Source organism: Artemia franciscana, chromosome 11 (genome assembly GCF_032884065.1).
Source record: "Artemia franciscana chromosome 11, ASM3288406v1, whole genome shotgun sequence".
Taxonomy (NCBI): domain Eukaryota; kingdom Metazoa; phylum Arthropoda; class Branchiopoda; order Anostraca; family Artemiidae; genus Artemia; species Artemia franciscana.
Genome location: NC_088873.1, coordinates 28,119,983 through 28,144,236, shown reverse-complemented (window position 1 = coordinate 28,144,236; position 24,254 = coordinate 28,119,983). Strand labels below are relative to the sequence as shown.

The following is a 24,254-nucleotide window of genomic DNA, read 5'->3' as shown; positions in this document are numbered from 1 at the left end:
GACCGTTTCGGATAACGAAAAGGTTTTTGTTCTTCTAATATACATTGCCCACTTTGTGCAAACTCGGCTTTCTTAAAAAACCGTTAATACCTTTTGAATTTTGTATAGATATTCTAATAAATCATTGTCCTTAAATCATTGTCCATTGTCCTAATAAAACATGCAGTATTTAAAATTCTTACATTTTACTCGCGCAAAATTTAAGCCAGTAAAAGCAAAGCTATTCCAAACTCAATCCAAGCACAATTTAATCCATCAAGTGCCAGTGTAGAAAAAAGTTGGCTCATGCAAAGAACAGCTCGAGAAATCAACCCACACCAACCTTAACCTACAAAATTACACCTAGTGATACTAATTCTACACAACATTAATACAATCAAAATTGGTCACGATAATATTCATCCGGAACCCAGACTTAGTCGTTAAAAACTTAAAGCGAGTGAAGCTCTTTCAATGTAAAATGGAGGCTCAACCGAGTGTATCCTAACCCTTTCAAGGCTAAGTATAACAAAGACTTACGTTTTGTAATTAGTAAAAGCAAGATGATTGGTATCTCAATTTTGTATGCTAAATTTGTGATGAATTTGGCTCTGTTTGAGATTTATCGGATGAATTGAGCTTTTTTTAATGAATTCCATGTTGAATTTTACTCTGTTAAGTTTATATGGAACCCCAGTAAATAACGAAATTTTTTGTTAATACTCAACAACACACAATTTTGTACTCCCTGTTACATAATAGCACCGTATTTCCTACCAAAATTGAAAAGAGTTATATTATACCGCTAATTTTATTTTATTAGAGGTCTAGTATATATATATATATATATATATATATATATATATATATATATATATATATATATATATATATATATATATATATACTAGCTGTTGGGGTGGCGCTTCGACCCCCCCCCCCCCCCCAAGCCCCCCCGCGCGCGTAAGTCGTTACGCGCCATATTAGTTACGCGCCATTGTAGTTGTGTCCCTATGTCCCACCTGTGAATATAGATATATATATATATATATATATATATATATATATATATATATATATATATATATATATATATATATGTTTTTAACTACGTAAAACTTGCGAATATACAACATTCTTTGCTGTCCCATTGTCTGTGCATATAAATAGATTGTCAGGTTTACCTACTCTTGAACATGCAACATATAATGGTCCATGGGAAAACAATCCGTATTCAGATCTATACCTCATGATTCTAATGATTGCCCTTGAGCTTTGTTGATGGTGATTGATTTCTAATCGAACATTCCCTGTGTCCCCGTCGTCATTTATATATCCCCCTGTGCCCCCCGGCGTCCCCGTTGTAGTTGTGTCCCCGTGTCCCGGTCGTCATTTATATTCCCTGTGTCTCGGTCGTCATTTGTATCCCGGTGTCCCGGTCTGTATATGCATTCGTTTTGAAATGGTATATGATGAAATAAATTTTTGTATTTTTCCCCTTTTTTTCTTTTTAGTTTTTTTTCTTTTTATTTTTTTTAGTTTTGTTTTTCTCCTTTATTTTTCATTTTTTTTTCTTTTTTTTTCTTTTTTAGTTTTTTTAGTTTTTTAGCTTTTTTAGTTTTTTTATTAGTTTTTAGTTTTTTTGTAGTTTTTACCTTTTTTTAGTTTTTCTAGTTTTTTTTTTACTTATTTCCTGGTCGTCATTTATACTCCCTGTGTCCCGGTCGTCATTTGTGTCCCGGTGCTTCGTTGATGGTGATTGCTAATCGAACATTCCTTGTGTCCCGGTCGCTTTCTCTTTGAGTGTCCCGGTCGTCATTTATATTCCCTATGTGACGGTGTCCCGGTCGTCATTTGTGTCCCGATGTCCCGGTCATTAATTTCGTCAGTCGAAAACATGACGTCAGTCGACACACAAACATGACGTCACTCGACAGACACACACACACACACACACAGACAACTTATATTTGTGTCCCGGTCTGTAATTTCGTCAGTCGACAAACATGACGTGAGTCGACAAACAACTTCATGACGGTATAATGCTCAATCCTTATAATGACGTCAGTCGAAAATCAGGCATGCCGTCAGTAAACACACAAACAAACAACTTATATATATATATATATATATATATATATATATATATATATATATATATATATATATATATATATATATATTATATATATATATATATATATATATATATATATATATATATATATATATATATATATATATATATATATACCTCTAATATCCTGCATAATATTCAGACATGATATCTGTAAAACAAGCTAGATCCAAACATCCATTCAACGTGTGATCTTTTGTTATAACTGCTTCTTTTATAACTCTTCTATGGCCTTATACTTGTTGGAAATTTTTATCAAAGACTAGTAACCGTTACTGAATGAGAAACCTCTACCCATCAAACCAAAGCTCTCCTTTATAAATTTAATAGTAAAATATATATTTAAATGGATTTTTAGGGGATCATGAAATCTTATTTTGAATCAAGGGATTCACCTAGTCGGACATTTTGTGCTGCTGTAAGAACCAAGAGCAGCAGTTGTTGACCTAGAATATTATCTAATTTGTATACGCAGTGCTAGCATTAAATTATCTTTTAAAATTAAAGTAAAACAAAACAGAGAATATGTGAAAAACTGTAAATAGAGGAACGATTCCAGTAAGATTAGATTTTTCTGTGAATTAATTTAAAAAACATTTTTTTCACAAAATAAGTTTTTCAAAGAAAAGTAAAGAGCTACATTAAACCAAAAATGAGGAGAAATAAAGTAAATTATTTTTTAAGCGTAAAACTAATATGAATCACCATTAATAAATAAACAAAACCCAAAACTAACAGAAATTACAATTGAAAAGATTCTGACTCCTGAGTTTTTGTTATTTGATCCTTAAAGTATTGTGAACAAAATTGACATATAAAAATTTTTATCAGATGCATAGGCAAAAAAAGGGCCTTGGGAGGCTAATTGCCCTCCAATCGCTTTTGACTATTAAGAAGCTCATTAGAAATTCCTATTTACAATCGAATAAGCCCTCTTTGAATTTTATACTACCATCCCTTCCATAAAAACTTTATGTGTCATGAGGTATAATTTACAACACTTGTTCCCAAGTTTTGGTGGGCTATGTTATCCCTGGAGTCTTTGTTGTATGATTTTTGGTCTGTTTTAATCAAAATGGCAACATTAAAAATTCAATCTGACCTATTTGGGGAAAAGAAGGCTGGCGGGTGGGGGGGGGGGCTAGTTGCAGTCAGATCACTTGTGAAATTATAAAGTGAAATAGAACTTTCAATATCCAATCAAATAAGCCCTCTGTGATGTTTATACAAGCATCCCTTCTATAATAACCATATATGCCCCCAGGACATAACTATCGACGGCTGCCAGGCCCTGGGGGTTTTTGTCGACCCTGGGGGCTTTCGTCGACCCTCGATTTTTTGTTATATGAAATCTCCTCCGAGGTTTGTACGACCACTTCTTCCATAAAAGCTAAAAATACCCCAAGGCCATAAGTTACAGCCCTTCCTCCGAGCTTTAGGGGGGGGGGCTTATTTTGACCCTGAAGTTTTTGATATCTGATATTTTGACTATTTCAAACAAACTGGCAATCTTAAAAATTTGATCGGATGCATTTGGGGCAAAGAGGGTGTGTGTGTGCGTGTGTGTGTGGTGCGGGGGGGGGGGGGGGGGGGTATATACCCTCCAATCTCTTTTGACTCATAAAAAGGTTACTATAACTTTCAATTTCCATTGAAATGAGTCACCTCTGAAGTTTATACGACCTCTGCTTACATACAAACCTAACATGCCTTCGGGGCATAACTTAAAACACTTACCCCTAGGCTCTGGGGATTTGAGTTGACTCTGGAGTTTGTATTATCTGATTTTGAACTAATTTTAACAATGGCTATCTAAAAAAAATTATTGGATGGGTTTGGGGGAAAAGGACTTGAATCGGAGGGGGCTAGTTGCCCTTCGTTCTCTTTTTACTCTTTAAAAGTGAAGTAGAACTTTCACCTTCCAATCAAAAGAGCCCTCTCTAATGTTTATACTAGCATTTCTTCTATAAGAACCATATACGTCCCCTGGTCATAACTTATAACGCCTCTTCCCGGGCTCGAGGGGTTGTGTCGACCCTTGAGTTTTATTATCTTATTTTTGGACTATTTTTAACAAAATGGCTGCCTCAAAATTTATATGGAAGGATTTGGGAAAGAAAGGGTTTGGGGGGGGATAGGATAGTTGCCCTCTGATCTCTTCTGACTCTTAAAAAGTAAACTAGAAGTTTCAATTTCCAATCAAATGACCACTTTCTGAAGTTTATTCAACAATCCCTTCTATAAGACCCATTTATGTCCCCGGGCCTAATTTACAACGGCTGCTCCCGGCCCCTGGAGGGTTAAATCGACCTCGTAGTTTTATTATATAATCTTTGAACTACATTTAATAAAATAGCTATCTCAAAATTTCTATCGGATGGATTTGGGAAACAGGGCGTGGAGGGGGGCTAGTTGTCCTCTGATCTCTTTTGAATCTTAAAAAGTGAACTAGAAGTTTCAATTTCCAATCAAATGAGTCCTCTCTAAAGTTTATACGTGCATCCTTTCTATAAGAACCATATATGCCCCCAGGATATAACTTACAACGCCTGCCCCCGAGTCCTGGGGGATTGTATCGACCCAAAAAATTTTGTTATATGATTTTTGAACTATTTTTAACAAAATGGCTATCTCAAAATCTTTATCAGATGTTTTTGGGAAAAAAAGGCATGGTAGGAGGGCTAGTTGTCCTCTGATCTCTTTTGACTCTTAAAAAGTGAACTAGAACTCTCGATAGCAGATCAAATGAGTCATCTCCGAAGTTTATACGAACATCCCTTCTATAAAAACCATATATGCTCCAAGGGCATAACTTACAACGTCTGCCCCTAGACCCTGGGGTTTTTTTCAACCTTTACCTTTGACTTCATATTTATTTATAGGATGAAATTCCTCAAACAATATTCAGTCTTGAAGGACTGGTTCTAAAAATGGTTCGGGAGTACGGATATGAGGCTTGTACATCTCCGCTAGGACAGGCTGCAAGGAAATCAAGCTGGAGAAGAAGTCTCGACAATACGCCAGAAGAACTGGTATCTATTTTATTCATTTTACATGGCTGTAATAAAAAAAAAAGGAAAACTCCAATGTTTTTGCTCAATAGCCCATTTATGATGAAACTGTTTACTGCTCTGTTCACAGTGGTTATCTTCACTGACGGTTATTATTAACGCCCTATGTATTCACCTTACTAGTCAGCATCCAGATTCCGTTATCGTGAAGATTAGTAAACTGCAAAAAAAAAAATTCTTGCCAGATTTATTTTTCTTTGGTTGTCATGTCGTAAAGTAAAAGAGCAAAACGAATTGTTTTTATGCAAGTAATGAGCTATTGGAACTTTAAACAAACGAAAATTACCATACACCAAAGGGGAGCTTCTGGTTCCATCAGCTCTCCGCTAAGCGTCGTCCGATATACCTTGCCCCCTACATAAGAAACTCAAATACAAAAATAATAGTAAATAAAGCCAGGCTGATTTGACCTATGGATTCAAAATTTACCTCATATACGCCCTAAATCTTCGTTAGATTTTAAATAAGAGAAAAAAACAAAAACAATTAAAGACAACACATTTTACGGTTTAAGGTGAACAAACTACAACATGTTTTTCCAATAAAACATTCAGAAGAATCTGAAGAATAACATAGCCGACTAAGAATCTGCAGAAATTTGAAACTGACAAATGCCCCAGAATCGCTCCTAAAATCTCAAATTTAACCATAAAAATGAAAATAAATACTTTAGCTTTGAATGGTTTCTAGCTGTCTTTTATTATGTATGTTGACCTGAATATCAGCTTTAGTTACTCTAGACATTAGTTTTCCCATATATTACATAAAAGCCCAATTTCACCAAAAACAGCCCGAAAATTTACTTGTGTTCAAAACGTTTTTGAGTGTCATTCTATACCTCATCTTTCCATCTTCCAGTTGAATTACACAAATTCGGGTAAGAAAGATCTTACCAACTCAAATTAACGAAGTCACGTCCTCTTAAAAAGGCCAAAAATTGAGTCCTAATCAGAAAATATATTTTCTTTAAAAAAAGGACAATCGTTTCCAGCTAATTTAGACGTATGAGATAATGAAATTAAGAGCAGAATGTTGTCCTTTGTGCTCTAAATCAAATAACCAGCCTTTTGTTCTTTGCGAAAAGTCGCAATGTTATTGACAAGTCAGAGTGCATCGCAGCCCATGGCCCAAGGTTCTTCTGAACATTTTGGTTTAGGAAAGCATTTGTGTTGCAACTTTTTTCCAGGTTTTACCGTTATTCCAAGTTGACTGACAAGCTCATGTGCCATGGGCCTGCCATGAGCTCGTACCATATACGTTCAATATCAAAGGTGAACGACAACTTCATTCTGATGTATGTCAGCTTGTGCATGTCTGAAGTTTTAATCGAATTCACTTTGTTATTTGGTATAATTTCTGTGTATGTTTTTATTTAAATACAAAAAGTTTGTATTGGCGTATTTCAACTATATGCTAACGAATGTGTTGTATTGATTCAGGATTCTTCACTCCCCCAGAAAATTTCCGTTGAAACATAAATCTGAATCTCCTGAACACATAAATCTGAATCTCTTGAAATATACAGTCGATTTCCTGAACTTTCTATTTGCTTTCTATATTTTTCATGTGATCATTTTCTGTGTTTTTTAGGGTATTCCCCCATCACCGAATATAGCTTGTCCAAAATGATCCCTACAAGGAGAATAAATGGATGCCCCACTCTACATTCTAAACATGGTATTTGGCTGACCTACGGAAGCATCCTGTCAATTATAAAGTTTTGAAAAGTTTTATTTTTGATACCGAATGAAATAAATGTTCTCCTTTGGATAGGGAGGATGGGGTAGTTTAAGGCGTTTGCAAGTAAAAATGGAAATGAGCTCACCCTTAAAAAAAATTTTAAATCAGGGTGGGGTAGATGGGGAGGTCTTGTAACGATTTCCTTTCCTAAATGGGGACAGGTGTTAAGTTCCCTTCTTTGTCCCTTTTATGCACAGTTAAAGTTAAATAATTTTATATCCTACCTCAAAAACTCAAATGAAGATTTCAAATTTCAACTTATCATTTTCAAGGGTTATTTATAAATACCGTAGGACATTACCTGCCACCATTTGATAACATGTTACTTATACTTTTTGTATACGTTGTTTATGGGTTTTTGATAGTTTTAAATTGAATGATTATTTCGTAGTTTTCTCCTCAGTTCAGTTTAGCTCCTTCATGGCCAATATTATCGTTCTACGGCACAAAATAGTGTAAAGCATCACTCTGCTTTTGCCTGAACACGTTTTTTGCAAAAATATGTCTCTCCCTCTCCTACTTTTTTGTACTAAATCAAGCAGGTGTTTGATTCAAATAGCTTTTTTGCGTAGCTTTTTCTTAGTAAAAGTTATATCTTTGACAACTGTGGATAAGTATAATATGACAATAAATTTCCCTTCAATATTCGTTTTCAATTCAATTTCTAGCAAGGCACGAGTGGTTCTTTACTATAGTTACAGAACTAAATATTTGAAAAATGGCAATAAAGAGTGAACTTCTGCCCCTCTATGCTTTAAGAGCAAATTATCAAAACAAGGGTAATATGGACCGAATAAAAAATATTTTTTGCTAAAGAATGAAGTCCTTTATTGATATGAAATTGCCAGTAGTACCCCCTAAATCTATTTAAGCGGGGCCTTATACCTAGTTTTGAACGTTGCCCTGATTTAAACAAAGCCCTGCTTTTTAAGGACATTCCCTACCCCTGGATTCAAGCAGAGCCCGTCATTCCATGAGAGGCAGCAGGTGTGCGTCATAGGGAATGTTTACTTTTGCATATTACACAGTAGAGAACATTTAGGATTTCTTCGAATATTACTTAATAGGGTTGGGGGGGGGGTGTTCGATAATAGAACATGATAGAGTCCACGAGTCAAGCGGGGGAGTTTTAGTAAGACATTTTTCTCCAAGAGGTTTTTCAAAGAAGTTTTTTAAGATATATTTTTCTTCTAGGCATTTTTATTAATAATTTCTTTTGTTTTTACGAAATAAGGGAATGTTTACTTAAGTTAAGGATGACGCAATCTTGCGTAACAATGCTAGACTTAGGGGCCCAACGGGAAATCCCGCTTGTAACGGAGGAGGGTGCACACGTGGGTGTTGCGTGATGACGTTGCACATGTGGGTTTTATGTAATGATGGGGAGCACACCTAGGTGCTACGTAACGACGAGGGGAGCAAGTAGGTATTAGGTAATGACAGCGCACATGTGAGATGTCACGTAGTCGCAGTGCAAGGGTGGAGTGTTACGTAATTACAGCGCAAACGTGGGATGCGATGCAATCTTACACTTGGGATGTTACGGACAGCGCACACGTGGAATGTTACGTAATGCCGACGTACACGTGGGGTGTTATATAATATCTTAAGAGATTTCATTTTCCTTTATTTTCAAGATCTTTTTCCTTTCAAGGTGTTTTTTCTTTCAAGGCGTTTTTTCTTCAGGATTTGATTTTCTTTCAAAACTCTTTTTCCTTTCAAGGTGTTTTTCAGGGAGCCTTTATGTTCCAATGATGTTTGTCCCCATTATGATTCGAAAGGGTCATTTCTATTCCACGGAATAGTGCCCCAGACAGCTGGACTTCGAAAACCTTCCTAATATTATGTCTCCGCAAATAGATTCTACAAAATAACCTATTGCACACAAGGAGAATTCCCTGTTCGCTTAGACCAGAATCATTAAATGAATTACGAGCTCCCTAAAACTGCAATAAATGACATGCAGGGGGGGAATTGATTACTGGACTTCGGTTATATCTGAAGTGCACCTGTTCGCTAAGTAATGCTTTAGAAGGGTATTATAAACCCAGACAAAGCGATTCTACACTTTTTAGCGATATAATCCTAGCATTTTGGAGGGTCTTTTTTAAAAAATTTTTAAAGATATTCTCTTAGAGAATGATATAAACTTTTTCAAAACATAGGAAAATACCCCTTCTTAGAGAATATTTAGAGATGTTTTCAAAGAGAATGATCTAAGTTAACTCAAAATATAGGAAAATGGGGGCAAAAGACATGAAACTTAATTCTCTCAATTCACAACCTCTGACACTCAATGACTGGCCCACACCCTAGCAACCAATTCCAGGGGCGACACTTTTTGTTCGTATTCATTTATTAATAAAAAAAAAATACAAAATATTATTACACAAAGAAAAACACTTAAAACTCAACAAACGAAAAAACAAAACGTGAAAAAAACCTGACATAGAATAAAATATATGCAAAAATAATCATGAATTAAAGAACAGTGAGGGGGGTCCTAGCAACCGACTATAGAGGGGAGTTGTTATTAGAGATAAATTTAAGCCCTATTAAGAGCTATTTCTGAGAGCTTTTAATGAAAATTCCAGGTTTCTTTGAACCAAGACACATTCACGCTACCACGACAATATGCGGCTAACCCACCCTAGCAACCATTACAAAGGGGAGGGATGTTACTAGACACGAACTTAATCTATACTAAGAGCTATATATTAGAACTTTTAATGAACATTCCACGCTCCATTGAGCCAAGGCTATGCACATTCACATCACCATGACAATAGGTGGTTCACCCACCCTAGCAAGCAATTCCAGAGGGAGGGAGGGCTGCTATTAGAGATAAATTTAAGCAATATTTCTTTAAGAAATTTAAGAGGTATTTCTGAGAGTGCATAATGAAAATCCCTCATTTCTTTGAACTAAGTTTTAGATTTCAGTCCCCCCACCACCACTTATAATTTCATTTAACCCTTTCACCTTAACTTTAAGGCGTAGAACTTGTTAGTTCAAGCGATTCATGCTACCATGGCAATATGTGGCTACCCCACGGGCTCCCAATGATGCATATTATCATTCCTAAAACATTTTCACCAGAAATTCACACGATGAAAATAAGATTTAAATCCAACAATTCATCCAACCCCTTCTTGCACAAACATTATCAAACCTAAGGCTTTTTTCAAGCATTTTCCTTTCAAAAACGAATTTATAAGCTAAAAATTAAAATTGTTTTGTTTGATCTTGTTGGGTGCTGAGTTTTCTTTGTGAAACTCCTTGCATATTGATTTTCCTCTCCTTGAAACTTTTACAGTATTATTTTTCAATGTTAAACTTGTTTTGTTCATGGAACTTGCTGCGTGTTAATTTTTCTTCTTGGAACTTGTTGCGTGTTGACTTTTATTCGTGAAACTTGTTACTTGTTGATTTTAGTTCCTGAAACTTGTTGCATGTCTATTTTTCTCCTCATTAAACTGATTTTTTTCATGGAACTTATAGCGTCTTGATTTTTTGTTCATGGAACCTTTTGCATGCTGATTTTGGAACATGAAAGTTTTCCATGTTGATTTTTCTCTTCGTGAAACTTGTACATTAATTTTTCTCATCGGGAAACCGACTTTGTTCATGGAACTTGTTGTGTGCTGATTTTTCTTCGTGGAACTTATTGCACGCTGCTTTTTTTGTTCGTGAAATTTGTTGCATATTGATTTTTCTCTTTGTGAAACTTTTTCATTGGTTTTTCCTCTTTGTGAAACTCCTTGTTCACGGAGCTTGTTGCGAACTGATTTTTGTCCGAAGAACTTTTTGCATGCTGTTTTTCGTAAAAATTGCTGCATGTTGATTCTTCTAATTGTGAAACTTTTAAATTGATTTTTACCCTCGTGAAACTTTTTTGTTCAAGGAACTTGTTGCGTGCATCATGAAACCTGTTGCATGTTAATTTTCTCATCGTGAAACTTGTACATTGATCGTTTCTCTTTGTGAAACTTAATTTTCTCACGAAACTTGTTGTATGCTGATTCATCATTTTTGGAACTTGTTTTGTGCTGAGTTTTGTTTGCGAAACTTGTTGCGTGTTGATTTTTCTCTTCGTGAAACGTGTACATTGATTTTTTCCCCGTGAAATTGATTTTGCTTATGGAACTCGTTGCTTGATGATTCTTGTTCACTGAACTTTTTGTGCTGTTCAGTGTTCACTGAAATCTTTTCTTATTTTAAATCCTGACCGGATCTGGTGACAATGAGGGGAGTTTGGGGGGAACCTAAAATCATGGAAAACGCTTAGAGTGGAGGGATCGGGATGAAACTTGGTGGAAAAAATTAGCAGAAGTCTTAGATACGTGATTGACACAATTGGAATGGATCCGCTTTATTTTGGGGAATTGGGGGGGGGGGTAATTCTGAAAAAATTGAAAAAATGACGTATTTTTAACTTGCGAAAGAGTTATCGCATCTTCATGAAACTTCATATTTAGAAGGACCTCGTAGCTCTCTTATCTTAAATCTCTTATTTTAAATCTCAACCGGATCCAGCGTCATAGTGAGGGGGAATTTGGGGGGGCGGAAATCTTAGAAAATGCTTAAAGCGGAGAGATCAGGATGAAACTGGATGGAAAGAATAAAAACAAGTCTAAGCTACGTGACTGACATAACCGGACCGGATCCACTCTCTCTCTGGTGGAGTTTGGGGGGGGGTTAAATCGGAAAAATGAGGTATTTGTAACTTACGAACGGGTGGATCTTAATGAAATTTGATATTTAGAAGGATCTTGTGCTTTAAAGCTCTTATTTTAAATCCCGACCAGATCCTGTGACATTGGGGGGAGTTGGAGGGAGAAACCGGAATTTTTGAAAACGTGAAAATTGGGGTATTTTTTTGTTACGAATTGGTGACCAGATCTTAATGAAACTTGATATATAGAAGGATCTTATGTTTCAGATGTTCCATTTTCGACTCGAATCGGATCCGGGGACATAGGGGGCTGGAGGAGGGAAACAAAAATCTTGGAAAACGCTTAGAGTGGAGAGATCGGGATGAAACTTTATGGCAAGAATAAGCACAAGTTCTAGATACGTGATTAACATAATTGGAATGGGTCCGCTCTCTATGGAGGAGCTGGGGGGTGTTAATTTGGAAAAATTAGAAAAACTGAGGTATTTTTAACTTAGGAACGAGTGACCGGATCTTAATGAAATTCGATATTTAGAAGGAATTCATGTCTCAGGGCTCTTTTTTCAAATCCCGACGAGATCTGTTTACATTAGAGGAGTTGGAGGGGAAATCGGAAATCTATGGAAAACGCTTAGAGTGGAGGAATCGGGATGAAGTCTGGTGGATAGAATAAGGAAATGTCATAGATACGTGATTGACGTAACCGTACTGGATTCGCTCTCTTCGGGGGAGTTGGGGGGAGGGGTTCATTGATTTGGTGAGTTTGGTGCTTCTGGATGTGCTAGGACGATGAAAATTGGTAGGCGTGTCAGGTAGCTGCACAAATTGACTTGATAAAGTCGTTTTCCAATATTCGACCATCTGGGGGGCTAAAAGGAGAGGAAAAATTAGAAAAAATTAGGTATTTTTGACTTACGAGTGGGTGATCGGATCTTAATGAATTTTGATATTTAGAAGGACATTGTGACTCAGAGCTCTTATTTTAAATCCCGACCGGCATTAACACTCTAATTTTCATTTTAAATTAATCTCTTGATTCTAAGAATTTTGTTAGAGCTCATAGCATATGAGCTCTTGGCTCGTAGCTCTTCTGGCCTCGTCACAAGTGCCATATGAGTTCCTAGCTCTTGTTTTATAATCTTACAAACATAGAGCAATATTATCAGTTGGTTTATTGACACTAGTTTTATCGATTATATGTTAGATAGGCCGTAAAGCAATAATATTTGTTCGTTTTAAGTTTCAACTTCACTCTTTAATTCCCTCAAAAAAAACTTCTTTTGTTTTATTTGTCTTCAAGAGCTGCTTTTTGTTCCATCGTGGGAATCTCCGAATTACCTTTGCAAACGCTTTCTCTTACTGTAAGTAATCTTAACAGTGGTTAGTGACGGCTGGATCGGGACAGATTACCGATTTTAAATATCGTTACCTATTTTGGATTTGGAAAGACCCTCCAATGTGTATGTCATCTATATGATCATCTTGGTTATCTTTGAAAGTCTTGAATCGCTCAAAAAAAGGGTATATCATAAATATTTATTCCTATATACTTCCTTTAACAATAAATAGGTTTCAGTAGTGGTTATCTTGGTGTGTATTAAGTTTCATGACCATTTGCTACACTAATAAGAAACTCTTCATGTTTTCGGCAGAAAAAAGAAACACAATATGTCATGCAAACGAATCCATGGTCTGCGGATAGACAAATAACATCATGGTTACAGCATAGCTGCAACCAAGTGAATGAGTAGGCAACGCTCTAGCGTTGACTATAGTTAAGGGCCATAAGGCTTCAATGTATTACTTTTTTTCCCAGAGGCACTTCATTTGGAAGGGTGGTAGTGGAAACTTTGGGGTGGACTCATTCAGTCGGAAACTGAAAGTTCTAGTGGCCTTTTTAAGAGTCAAAACTGATTGGGGTGCAACCAGCCCTACCACGTCTTTTTTCCAAATATGTCCGATCAAAATGTTGAGATATGCATTTTGTTTCAGATTTTCCAAAGGTTAACTACGCCTCCGGAGTTGACAGAACCCCCATAGCCCCCGGAGCAAGGGCTTTAAGTTATGCAAACTGTACATTTTTAACATTTAAGGTTTTAATTGAAGGGGTGTTTGAATTAATTTTAAAGGGCCTCCCTCTACTGAAAATCAACAGTCCTATTGTTCCTTTTAAGACTAAAAAGCGATTGGAAGGCAACCAGCACCCCAACCCAACCACACTTTTTTTTTGCAAAATGCATCTGATAAAAATTTTTAGATCGCCATTTCACATTCAAATAGTCCAAAGGTCAAATAACAATTCCTCCAGAGTTGACAGCCCCCTAAGCTCCGGGCTGTAAGTTGTGCAAGTGGTCCACTGCTAACAAACTATACTTTTTTGGAAAGGGCATGTTTATCCCTGGTTCTAAAAAAAACTTAAAGCATTAAAGGGTAACTATAAGAAAATTCTGATAAGGATACCGACCAGAAATAGAACACATTATGTGCTTGCTTGTTGTGAAAAGAGAATATCAGTAATATCTAAGGAACGGTTGAGGGTAGTATGTTGAAACTTTCAAAGTATATTGAGGAGATCTCAGAGAGAGGCTGGAGGATATACAGCTCCGATCCTTATATTTTGTAGTTGCCGCCTGCTCAACACTGATTGCAGTTTTTAATGTGATCTGACGTCGTTTTTGAGGAGTTATAGAATCTTTTTCAAAATAATTGTTTTCTTTATAAACTTTTACTTGTAAGATTTCCCGAAAACATAGTTACTATTTCTAAATCAATGTCAGACGATAATATTTTCTCATAAGGCAGTATTTTTTTAATGCGTTTTTCAGGTTTTGGTTACAACGGTTTGTGGTTCGCTCTTTACTAGGTTGCAGCTACTGCTGTAACCATTATTTGTAATAGTGGTTCAATCATTCTTTGAATCTAGTCTAGAATTTTGGTAAGAATAAAAAAAATTTGGTGGATCTTGGGTTTCCATTTTTAATCCTGAAATTACGATTCAAACTTTGCCAAAAGCTAAAAGCACTAGAATTAGCAAGTCAAAACTCAAAATGGTGAGAATTGTTTTCTTTGTTGGCGATGCATTTGGTGGCTTAACCTTTTTCCAGAAGGTCAAGATATTAGCAACAATTAGTACCGTGAGGGCGTGAAGAGAAAATATTTTTCTTCCCAGGACATAGTACAAGCTCACACTGCATTATCTTTCAAGACGTTTCTGGAAAAGCATGACAAACAATAGGGACAATTTGTCTTACTCATCTGATTGTTAATCGTTAGATTTTTACCGCTTCTCCAAGGTCGAACTTGAATTTAGAGAACCATTACTTGACATGTTAGAAGGGGCTCGTCATGAAGGAGCTTACAGAAGACGAATTCCAATGTTTTTTTGAATAATGGAGAACTTGCCTGAAGGATTGTAAAAACAGATACAAGTTTTGACACTGAAGATGATTATACTTGAATATTTTTGTGTATTATTGAAACGAAACGTTATAATTTACTGACACGAAACAGCTTTCTACTAAGTACGTTCTCTGAATTAAGTGAGTATTGTTAATTCCACATTAGTAACTTCGATAGTGCTAACTTATCTCAGAAATTATTAAGAGATGATAAAGAATAAACTAATAAAGAGTCATGAAAGTTGTTTATAAATTTTTTCTATTTTAGGAGGAAAGAAACACGCTTATTCAAACTTGCAACCAGTTAGAAGAACTGGAAAAAATCCTCGACGATAAATCCAAGAAAACTAATGTGCCTCAGGATCACCAGCTGCAAAGTTTTGAGGTCCCTTTGCCGCCAGCCCGTCCTGGCCCACCGAAGGATTTTGAGGCACCTACTCAAGTGGGGCCTCCAGGCCCCTCTCATCATGGAGGTATAGCTTATTTGAATGTTTTGAGACTTCAAAGATTTATTTACTGTATTAGTCCCACAAAAAAGTCACTTACTTGAATTGATAGTTAATTATTTAATTTTACAAGTATTGTTTAAATTCATCATATGAATTTAACACATTGAAGACAAGAGCTTCTGTAGGACTTTTTATGCTTATACCGTAAAATATAGGTTTTTGGTTCATTCTTTACGCAATTGTTACTCGAGCAGACTAACCAGTGGATTAGGTCTAGCATAGATAAGGGATAAGTTCTAAGAAAAAATCAATGTATAAACTGAGCAGATGATAAAGATATATGGACTCGCAGGCACATAAGTCACCTTTGACAATCTACTTTTTGAATTAAGGTAATGTAAATCTTTATTTATACAAATATTTACAACAATAAAAATTTCAACTATGGCTAGTTATAAGACAGAGCAGAGAGAAAAAAGCAGAGGCCATCTCAGTGCGAGGATAAATCAATCCAAAATTACAACTAAATTTATCATTCGTAAATCCCCAGACCCCGAGAAGGGATAATCTTCAAAACACTTTTTTCATTGATGAATGAAATTTGGAATTATTTCAGCCAGATCTGTTTATTAACAACATAAAGGATCTGTTACATTAATAAAACTCTGTCCCTTTCTGAATTAAGTTGAGGAAGACGAAGCGTTTTGAAGCAAAATGGACAAAAGAAACGGTGATCTGGGTGATAGCCTTATCATGTAAACAGATTGTTGCAGATTTATTGTCATTGCATAAAATTGCTGTTCATAATTCTTTTAGTTGCTTGAAAGGGGGCAAGAACTCGGATAAGTACTCATAATATCATTGAACGGATGTAACAACCGAAAATTTGAGAGGGGTTTCATCCTCCTTCATAAGACTAAAAATGCTCGTTCGTGCTATATATCCATTGAATTTTTTTGCTGGGGGGAGGGGGGTTGATGATAGCGTACACCTGTAGTTGAACCGATGGGACTGAATGAGTTGTGATTAGTTGTATCCAACTAATTACACTTCTCTCCTCAATTTAAATTCTAGGTTTTATGCATTTTGCACTCGGGAACTGAAACTCCAGTTTTGCTCAGTAGCAGGTTCTGTTTGAGCATTTCTTCTTGTTTTTATACAACGTTTTTTTTTTCAAGGTCCATTGTTATTCGACAGTTTTGGAGGAATACTTCCGCAGCCTTTGAGACGCAAGCCGCCTCCTCCTGGAGATCCTTATGGTGGAGCAAGAGACAATACAAGGGTATGGGATGTGCTAGCAAAGCCCTCACCAAATGTATCAGCCCGGAATTTTAGAAGTAAGCTGTTTTCTATCATGAAAAGCAATTAAGATTAGAAAATCCCGCTGATCCCAGAGTGAAAAGTTATCTGTGCCATCTAGGGTCTCTCGGTAAAGCTTAAAACAAATTGATTAAACATATAGAAGAATATCAATTGAACTAAATATCGTATTAAATATAGGACTGATGGATTTGAAGGGGATGGCGTGAATTTTTTGTAAACTGAACAGAGAATCGTGTTCGTGTGAAGTTCAAATTTTGAAATAAAGCCAATATGACATGTCCTTTCTCACAATGCTTTCGTTAAATCTTTTCTGCATGGGATGAATGCTACTCCTACAACAACAAAATCTACACTCCTACAGTTACAAAATCTTAAAAATGGTTACACTGGTCAAATTGACATTTGAAAGAATGATGCATTTTAAATAAAATTCAAGCAGTATAATAAATTTTTATCTTCTGATAATTTAATAAAAATTTGGAAAGCTAAGGTTATCTTGTATGGCTGCATCTCAACTTAGTTTCTTGATCATGCTGTGCTCTGCGTGGTACAATAAGCTTGAAACTCCCGGAAAAGCCGTTTTAAAGCCACGAAGTTGGGAATATTTCTAGTTTATCTCTATTATTCTTCTAATATTTTTTTATTACATTACTTTTGCTATTATTATATTATTTCCGTTATTCTGATTAATTTTAGGCTGACCTTTCAGTGTATTGCAAACAAAAAGCTACTTAAATACCCTTCCAATTTTAAGAGGCCACATTGGTGCTCGGTGGTGTATTCTTTCCTAAGCACATAGGTAAACCATAAAAAACTAACCGTTATTATATATCACTTACCAAGTAAACTTAATGTTTATGTAGTATTGTAACTTTGTGCACCATTTATTTGGGCAAAAGTTTGTTGATCTTTTTGTGGGAGTAGGGGCACCTAATGAATTAAAATTATATTTCTGGGCAGTACTTGCCAGTTTCACATGGAAGGTGATTCACAAAAACATATAACGAGGACTTAATCGTCAACCTGTATTTCTCTGGAGTAATATATTTATACTTGAACCAAGCATGCCGTATGGGGTGACTAAACGATAAATTTCCTCTCATTGCAAAATGGTAGTTTATGGCAGAAAAGCTAGTCTAAAATATCAAAGGATTGCAATAGAAATTTACAATTGATTGTTAAAAGTGCGGGCGGTGGGATTCATATCGCAACCTCTCTTTCAATCTGAAATATTTGACTTATCTTGAAAAACATAATACTCTTAAGTAAGTCCGTTCCTCGAAAGATCGTTCTATACAAGTTAGCTTTATGTACAGGCCGGAATGGCCTTTTTGTGACTAATTGATATGTACATGATATAAAGGTTTTAAATAAAAATCTATCTACCTACCTTAAAAAAATTGGACAGGGAGAGGGATTCTCTTATTTTAGGTAAATCTGCCTATTATGCAGAAAACAAATATGAGACTAAAAAACAAGTTCATTAATGTACTATTAAAACACTAGTTTTTCCAAATAAAATAAAGACCAATATTTAAACTTGAAATGGGAAGAAATTAAGGACTGCTGCACCTTCACTTGATGGTCTTTGCAATAATACTTTTGATATTTCCCCAGTGAAACCAACTTCTATAACACAAAAGCAGTATGATAAAAGTTTTTTTCCACGAAAAAGCCAGAAGAAAATGGCTTGTTTATTCAACTTTTGGCTACTCTGGACAAAAAAAAAATGAAGTGCAACGGTTTTGTAAGGCAATAGGTTAAAAAAAAAACGACTTCAATTTGAACTTCATGTATTCGTTGCACTTTAGCACAGAGAGCATAGGGTTGAAAGAGTGGTAGCTCCTATTTTTAGTCGTTAGATAATTTTTAGTCGTTTTTAAGTTTTAACGTTGCCCTGTCTTTCTATTTGATTTGATTTTTTTTTTTTTTTTTGGCAGGTCGAGATGACTCTACAGTTGATTTCATGTCGCCAACGGATGAAGAAAAGGCCGAAATTAATGCTATACTAAGAAATAAGGACACTGACTGTAAACCAGGACAGGTTAGCTAGAAAAAAAATTCCATTGCTACCTCTATCAGACGCTTTTCATCCCATTTTTTTTTCAAATATTTAGTTAAGAATAATATATGGAAAATCAGAACTTTGGGGCATTCATATTATAGAAGCACAGCCTTGGTTTTCTCGCTTTTTTACGGCCTTTATGGTGCTAGGACAAAAAAGTAAAATTAGAATCTGATATGTAACTATTCAGCTTATTTTTTACCTAGGGTTTTTCCAAGGTTTTGTTTTTTGACCTTTCCTTTTAAACATTCAACAGCTAGGGTTCTCAGGAATATTTCCCTCGCAAAAACTGCTCACGCGCAAGTGCAGAGTCTAAAAAAGTGGTTCCTATAGTTTCAAGTGATTATTTATCATCGCTTGCATTTTAGATTAAAAGATAAAATCCCGACTATATCCACCTGCCCCACAGATTTCTCTGTTCTAATAAAAATTCCCGTACTTAAGATATAGTTTGATATTAAATAATTGTGACGCTTCAGGCTGAGTAGCTTGACTGTTAATTTAGACTGTTAATCGTTTAGTCCATATATTTATTAATTCTACTAATACGAGTAGCAATAATTCCACAACCTGTACCTGTTGTGATATATATCCCAAAAACAAAATTTTTAGGTATCTGGAGCATTTTTCTGTTGCTATGAAAACGTTTTATAATTAATTTGCCTAAAATTAATTTTATAAAATTAGTTGTAAGTAATAAGCAGTTATTGAATACAGAAAGAGTGTTGAAAGGTATATTCAACTCTCAGGTGTAAACTAATCCCCAATTAGAATATTTATCTGTTTTTGTACAGTCTTGGAAAATAATTTTGTAAGTCTGATCAAGCTATCAGGAGTTTATCGTAAGCCAACTTCTAAGAAATGTTATTATTTTGTTTATGCCACGACAAATAAAACACTCCGTTCAAATACCGTATCCTTTCGAGCAAGTTTTGATTAAACTTTTAACCTTTTTGAGATTTTGGGAGGGGCTGCATCACTCTTATTTGTGGTTTTATCCGTACGTTCAACTTTAAGATATTTTCAGAAATTAATATCTGAGCAAATTTCTGAAAACTTCGTCGACTTGGTTATATTACTTTTTATAAAACATATAAGGAAGTTTGTCTGATAAGCCATTGTTCAAATGAAGAACTAGGACTGTTGGGATCGAGACAATTTTTTTTTAAGGTGTTTTCGTAGACTATGCCAGTTTTTGCTAGCGATACTTTCTGCGCAGTTTCTCCTGAGCCTATGCACTAAATGATTAACCATTATACTTCATAAGAACTAGACCCTAATTAAAGCAGGATATTAAATAACGAATTGAATTTTTTACCTCCTCCTTCTCAAGCTGAACGGTGATAATTTACTCCTCGGGATTCTTGCACTTATTTTTTGGAAAAGTTTCAGAGAGCTAGGATCTAAAATCTGTATTTAATACATTAATTTAAAAAACTGGCTCGGAGATATCGAAGGTACACCCTTTTGAGAACCTTGATTGCACATAGTGTCTTTAGATTTAGTTCCACTTTCTACTTGATATACCCTGACAACTTTAACTTAATACTTAATAAATAGCCCAGAAATATTTAGCTTAATACCCTCTGGTGTTGCTAGGATACTCCTAAAATACTCTTTGAAAACTCACATGTACAAAGTACTTTTTTGATTAAGTTTGAATTACCTCAACATGTCCTAAAAGTCTCAACTTAATATCATTAGCCTTAGCAATACCAGCAGTCGAAATAGCTGTAGCAGCAGTAGAAGCAATGGGAGTAGTAGTGGTAGTGGGGTATAGTAGTAGTAGTAATACTGGTAGCCCAAAAAGTTTATACAAGTTTTAAAGCCCTACAAGGGTATATCTGCGGTGATATGTCAGGAATGGCTAAAAGTATTAGGTTAAAATCGTTAGGCCTTATCAAGCAAGAAAAAAGAAAAAAATCTGGTCACCCTCATCAAAAATCAGCGAAATTACAAGCAAGGTCAGGAAGTAGCACATTATTTCAACCCAAACAACCAATAAAACTGAAACAATCTAAAACTGAATAAAGCTGAAATAATTGAAATGATTATCTAACAAACATCCAGACCCAATCCAGAGGTATCAACTCTTGGAAAGACTATAAAATGAATTAAATAAGTCTTATTGAGTGGAAAATTTCTGACATGTAATACTGGTAGCCCAAAAAGTTTATACAAGTTTTAAAGCCCTACAAGGGTATATCTGCGGTGATATGTCAGGAATGGCTAAAAGTATTAGGTTAAAATCGTTAGGCCTTATCAAGCAAGAAAAAAGAAAAAAATCTGGTCACCCTCATCAAAAATCAGCGAAATTACAAGCAAGGTCAGGAAGTAGCACATTATTTCAACCCAAACAACCAATAAAACTGAAACAATCTAAAACTGAATAAAGCTGAAATAATTGAAATGATTATCTAACAAACATCCAGACCCAATCCAGAGGTATCAACTCTTGGAAAGACTATAAAATGAATTAAATAAGTCTTATTGAGTGGAAAATTTCTGACATGCTTTTCAAGGATACCAAAGTAGCTTCTTGTGGACTGTGAAAGTGTGTTCAAGAACATATTACAAGCTATCAGGAGATTGAAGTCAATGCAAAATGGTGAAGTGTTAGGAATCTGTAAATTTTTATCATAACATGGGTGATGAAAAAGACAAGACATGTTCTTATATATGGTTGTAGGATGGTGGTCATGTCATTGTAGAAAAACCCAAAGCAGATAACGATAGAAGAATAACTTAAGGGTTGAAATGAAGAACGTTTAGTTTCCTGAATAAAATTTCTTGCTTGATCATAAAAATTCCGTGAAGTGGTTTCACGGACGAGAGAAAACTTGACACCGAAATAACATGAAAGTATAAGCATAAGATTGGACAAGGCTGTAAAAAAAATACTCTAAGAACTGACTCTGGAAATATGGGTTTTAGCTTTATAAGGATTTCAAGACTCGTGGAGACTCCCCATTGCTAAATATTCATAAAAATGGAGCCTAACAATCTTTAGCTCTTGCATATATTACACTAAAGTCAGAACAGTCTTTTGAGATTCTTAAAAAAATGAGAAAGAAGGACTTTACACCATTTAAAGCAAGATAATTCACATGGAACAACTGGGTAACTCTTTCGTAACTCTTAAGAAAGGTTATCATCTTAAAAAAAGACCAGACTGATTTATACTGGCTGTGCTAAGAGTGTATCTGGAAAAGACGAGTTCATGCCACAGTTAGTAATAGATGGTGGTTGACAAAAACGATAGAAGGTCGTAGGTTTTAAATTTTTAACTGCATTCAAAAGCCATTAATTTAAATCAAAAAGAGTATTGACCTAATAAAAGATGATTGCTGAACAATTAACTGTATTTGAATCAATCAATCGAGAGCAGATCAGTTAAGATGACTCGATCAAGAAATAGAGCAGCAGGTATCAAACTAGAATAAAGAACTGAATTCAAATAATGTATGAGAGTTTAACATGCAAGCTTAGTATAATGCTTTGTCCTAAAACGAAACTAAAAACTAGGAAAAATTATGAAAACTATGAAAATGTTTAGAGTTAAGAAAATCTAGAAGTCAAGAATGCAAAGTCTTTTAAGAAATTTTACTAAACTCTGATAAAACAGATGTGGGACGTTAATTTGCAGAATCTTTATATAACCCAGGTTAAAAAGAATTATAACACGAGCAAACTTTAAAGGACCCTGGAATGCATCATTATAAACCGAGAGATTGAGTCTTACTGGGACGGGAATGATGACAGAAAGAATAAACTAGACCACCTGTAGAGGACTAAGGTCTGGGGCAGAAGATGAACGAATCCCTCAAATTATAGGTAATTTTAACAATTTCACCTTCGGAGACAGCTTCTAACGCCAATAATTTAAGATACTTAGGCTTAGGGTGACACCTAAAATCAAAAACCATTACCGCACTCAGAGAATGTTCGAAAATAAAAGCTGGTTTAGCCTGAAATAATCGGATTACTGTTACTTTTTGTTTTTGTGAAACTAAAATAGGGTATTTCTGTATATCCTAAGCTAATGTTTCATAATGTGAATGTATCCTGTGGCTTGATTTAATGTTAATATCCCCGTTTGATCAAATGTTAAAGCTCGCTCAAAACTTTTTGAAAAATTTCTCAGAAAAAAATAACATGTGAGGCGAATATGAAAGAGTATGAATTGCTTTGAGATTCTTTAAATCAGGCTTGGCCTATCAGGAGAGTCAAAATATATCTTCCAAGCAGTAGTTTAATCAGTGAAAGCAGTTGTGCTCTTAGTTAAAACCCTTTTGTGTTGTTGTAATGATGTGCAGTCTACATTATGTTTCACCTTTTGCAGACTTCTGTTCCTGTTCCACATGATCCTGATCCTGGGATTCAATTTTTTCCTAAATGTCTCATAGCTAATAGATGTGGTGGTTGCTGCAGTCATGAGGCTTTGCAATGTAGTCCTACTACGGATGGGGTTGAGGTGGTTACACGAAAGGTCTTTATTTAAAAATATTTTCTACAATTCATAGGGAGAGAGAGACAGAGAGAGACTTTTATTATAAATATCATCAATATACGAGAGAACCACATCAGCCACTTTAGAAAGTCAAAGACTTTTTAGTAGTGGCTGATAAACATTCCATGAGCAACAATGCCTACAACATTAACAAAAAAAAGAAATGAAATAAAACAAAAAAGTGGGGAAAATAAAACAAAAGGAAAACAAAGCATAAGAAGAGAGAGGATCTTTATTTATGAGCTATCCCATTTAAATTATTTACTTAATCTCTTCCAAGAAGGTGGTTCTTCAGTCTACTCTTAAACTGGCTAACATTTTCAGATAACCTTATGCTCATCGGTAAAGAATTCCACACTACTGGTCCAGCAAACCTGGGACTAAAACTTCCCTCTGAGAGCTGCGACACACACACACCAAATCATCTATATTTCTAGTCTTATACTTATTGTATGAAAAATTCCTTAAAAATATCGGACGAAACATTTCAGGGGACAAATCATAAATACTCTGAAATACAAAAATAGCAAGTCGATAATCATGAAGTTGGCTAACATTAAGAATCATGAGTTTCCTATAACAATTAACTGTATCATTTTCACCATGGACATAATTTTCTAATAGTCTAATAACTTTGTTTTGAAAAACCTGTATTTTCTCATAGGCTAAAAAGTTCTTTATAAATAATGTACTTCAGTGAGTCATTTGAGTCATTGTTGACTTCTTTATAAATAATGTACTTCAGTGAGTCATTTGAGTCATTGTTGACTTTGGTTCAATAGTGATCCCAGGATGGAACTAGTTTTTATATGGTGCTAGTTGACACATTCAATAAAACTATCAAAAGCACTGAAAACAATTTATTACTTACGAGTTTTTCGATAGCAGTAGAATTCAGAATCTAGAA

General features: G+C 35.2%; 1 protein-coding gene across 2 annotated transcripts in view; it reads left to right on the top strand.

The window, feature by feature from the left end:
• The window catches only part of LOC136033049 (uncharacterized), a 67,660-nt gene that overhangs the window by 8,378 nt on the left and 35,028 nt on the right, over window positions 1–24,254 (top strand). For both annotated transcript variants that reach the window (XM_065713625.1, XM_065713626.1), the window contains exons 3-7: window positions 4,999–5,148; window positions 15,269–15,473; window positions 16,628–16,786; window positions 18,713–18,816; window positions 23,180–23,326. In XM_065713625.1, coding sequence (XP_065569697.1) covers window positions 4,999–5,148; window positions 15,269–15,473; window positions 16,628–16,786; window positions 18,713–18,816; window positions 23,180–23,326 — 765 coding nt within the window. The remainder of the gene's footprint in view (window positions 1–4,998; window positions 5,149–15,268; window positions 15,474–16,627; window positions 16,787–18,712; window positions 18,817–23,179; window positions 23,327–24,254) is intronic.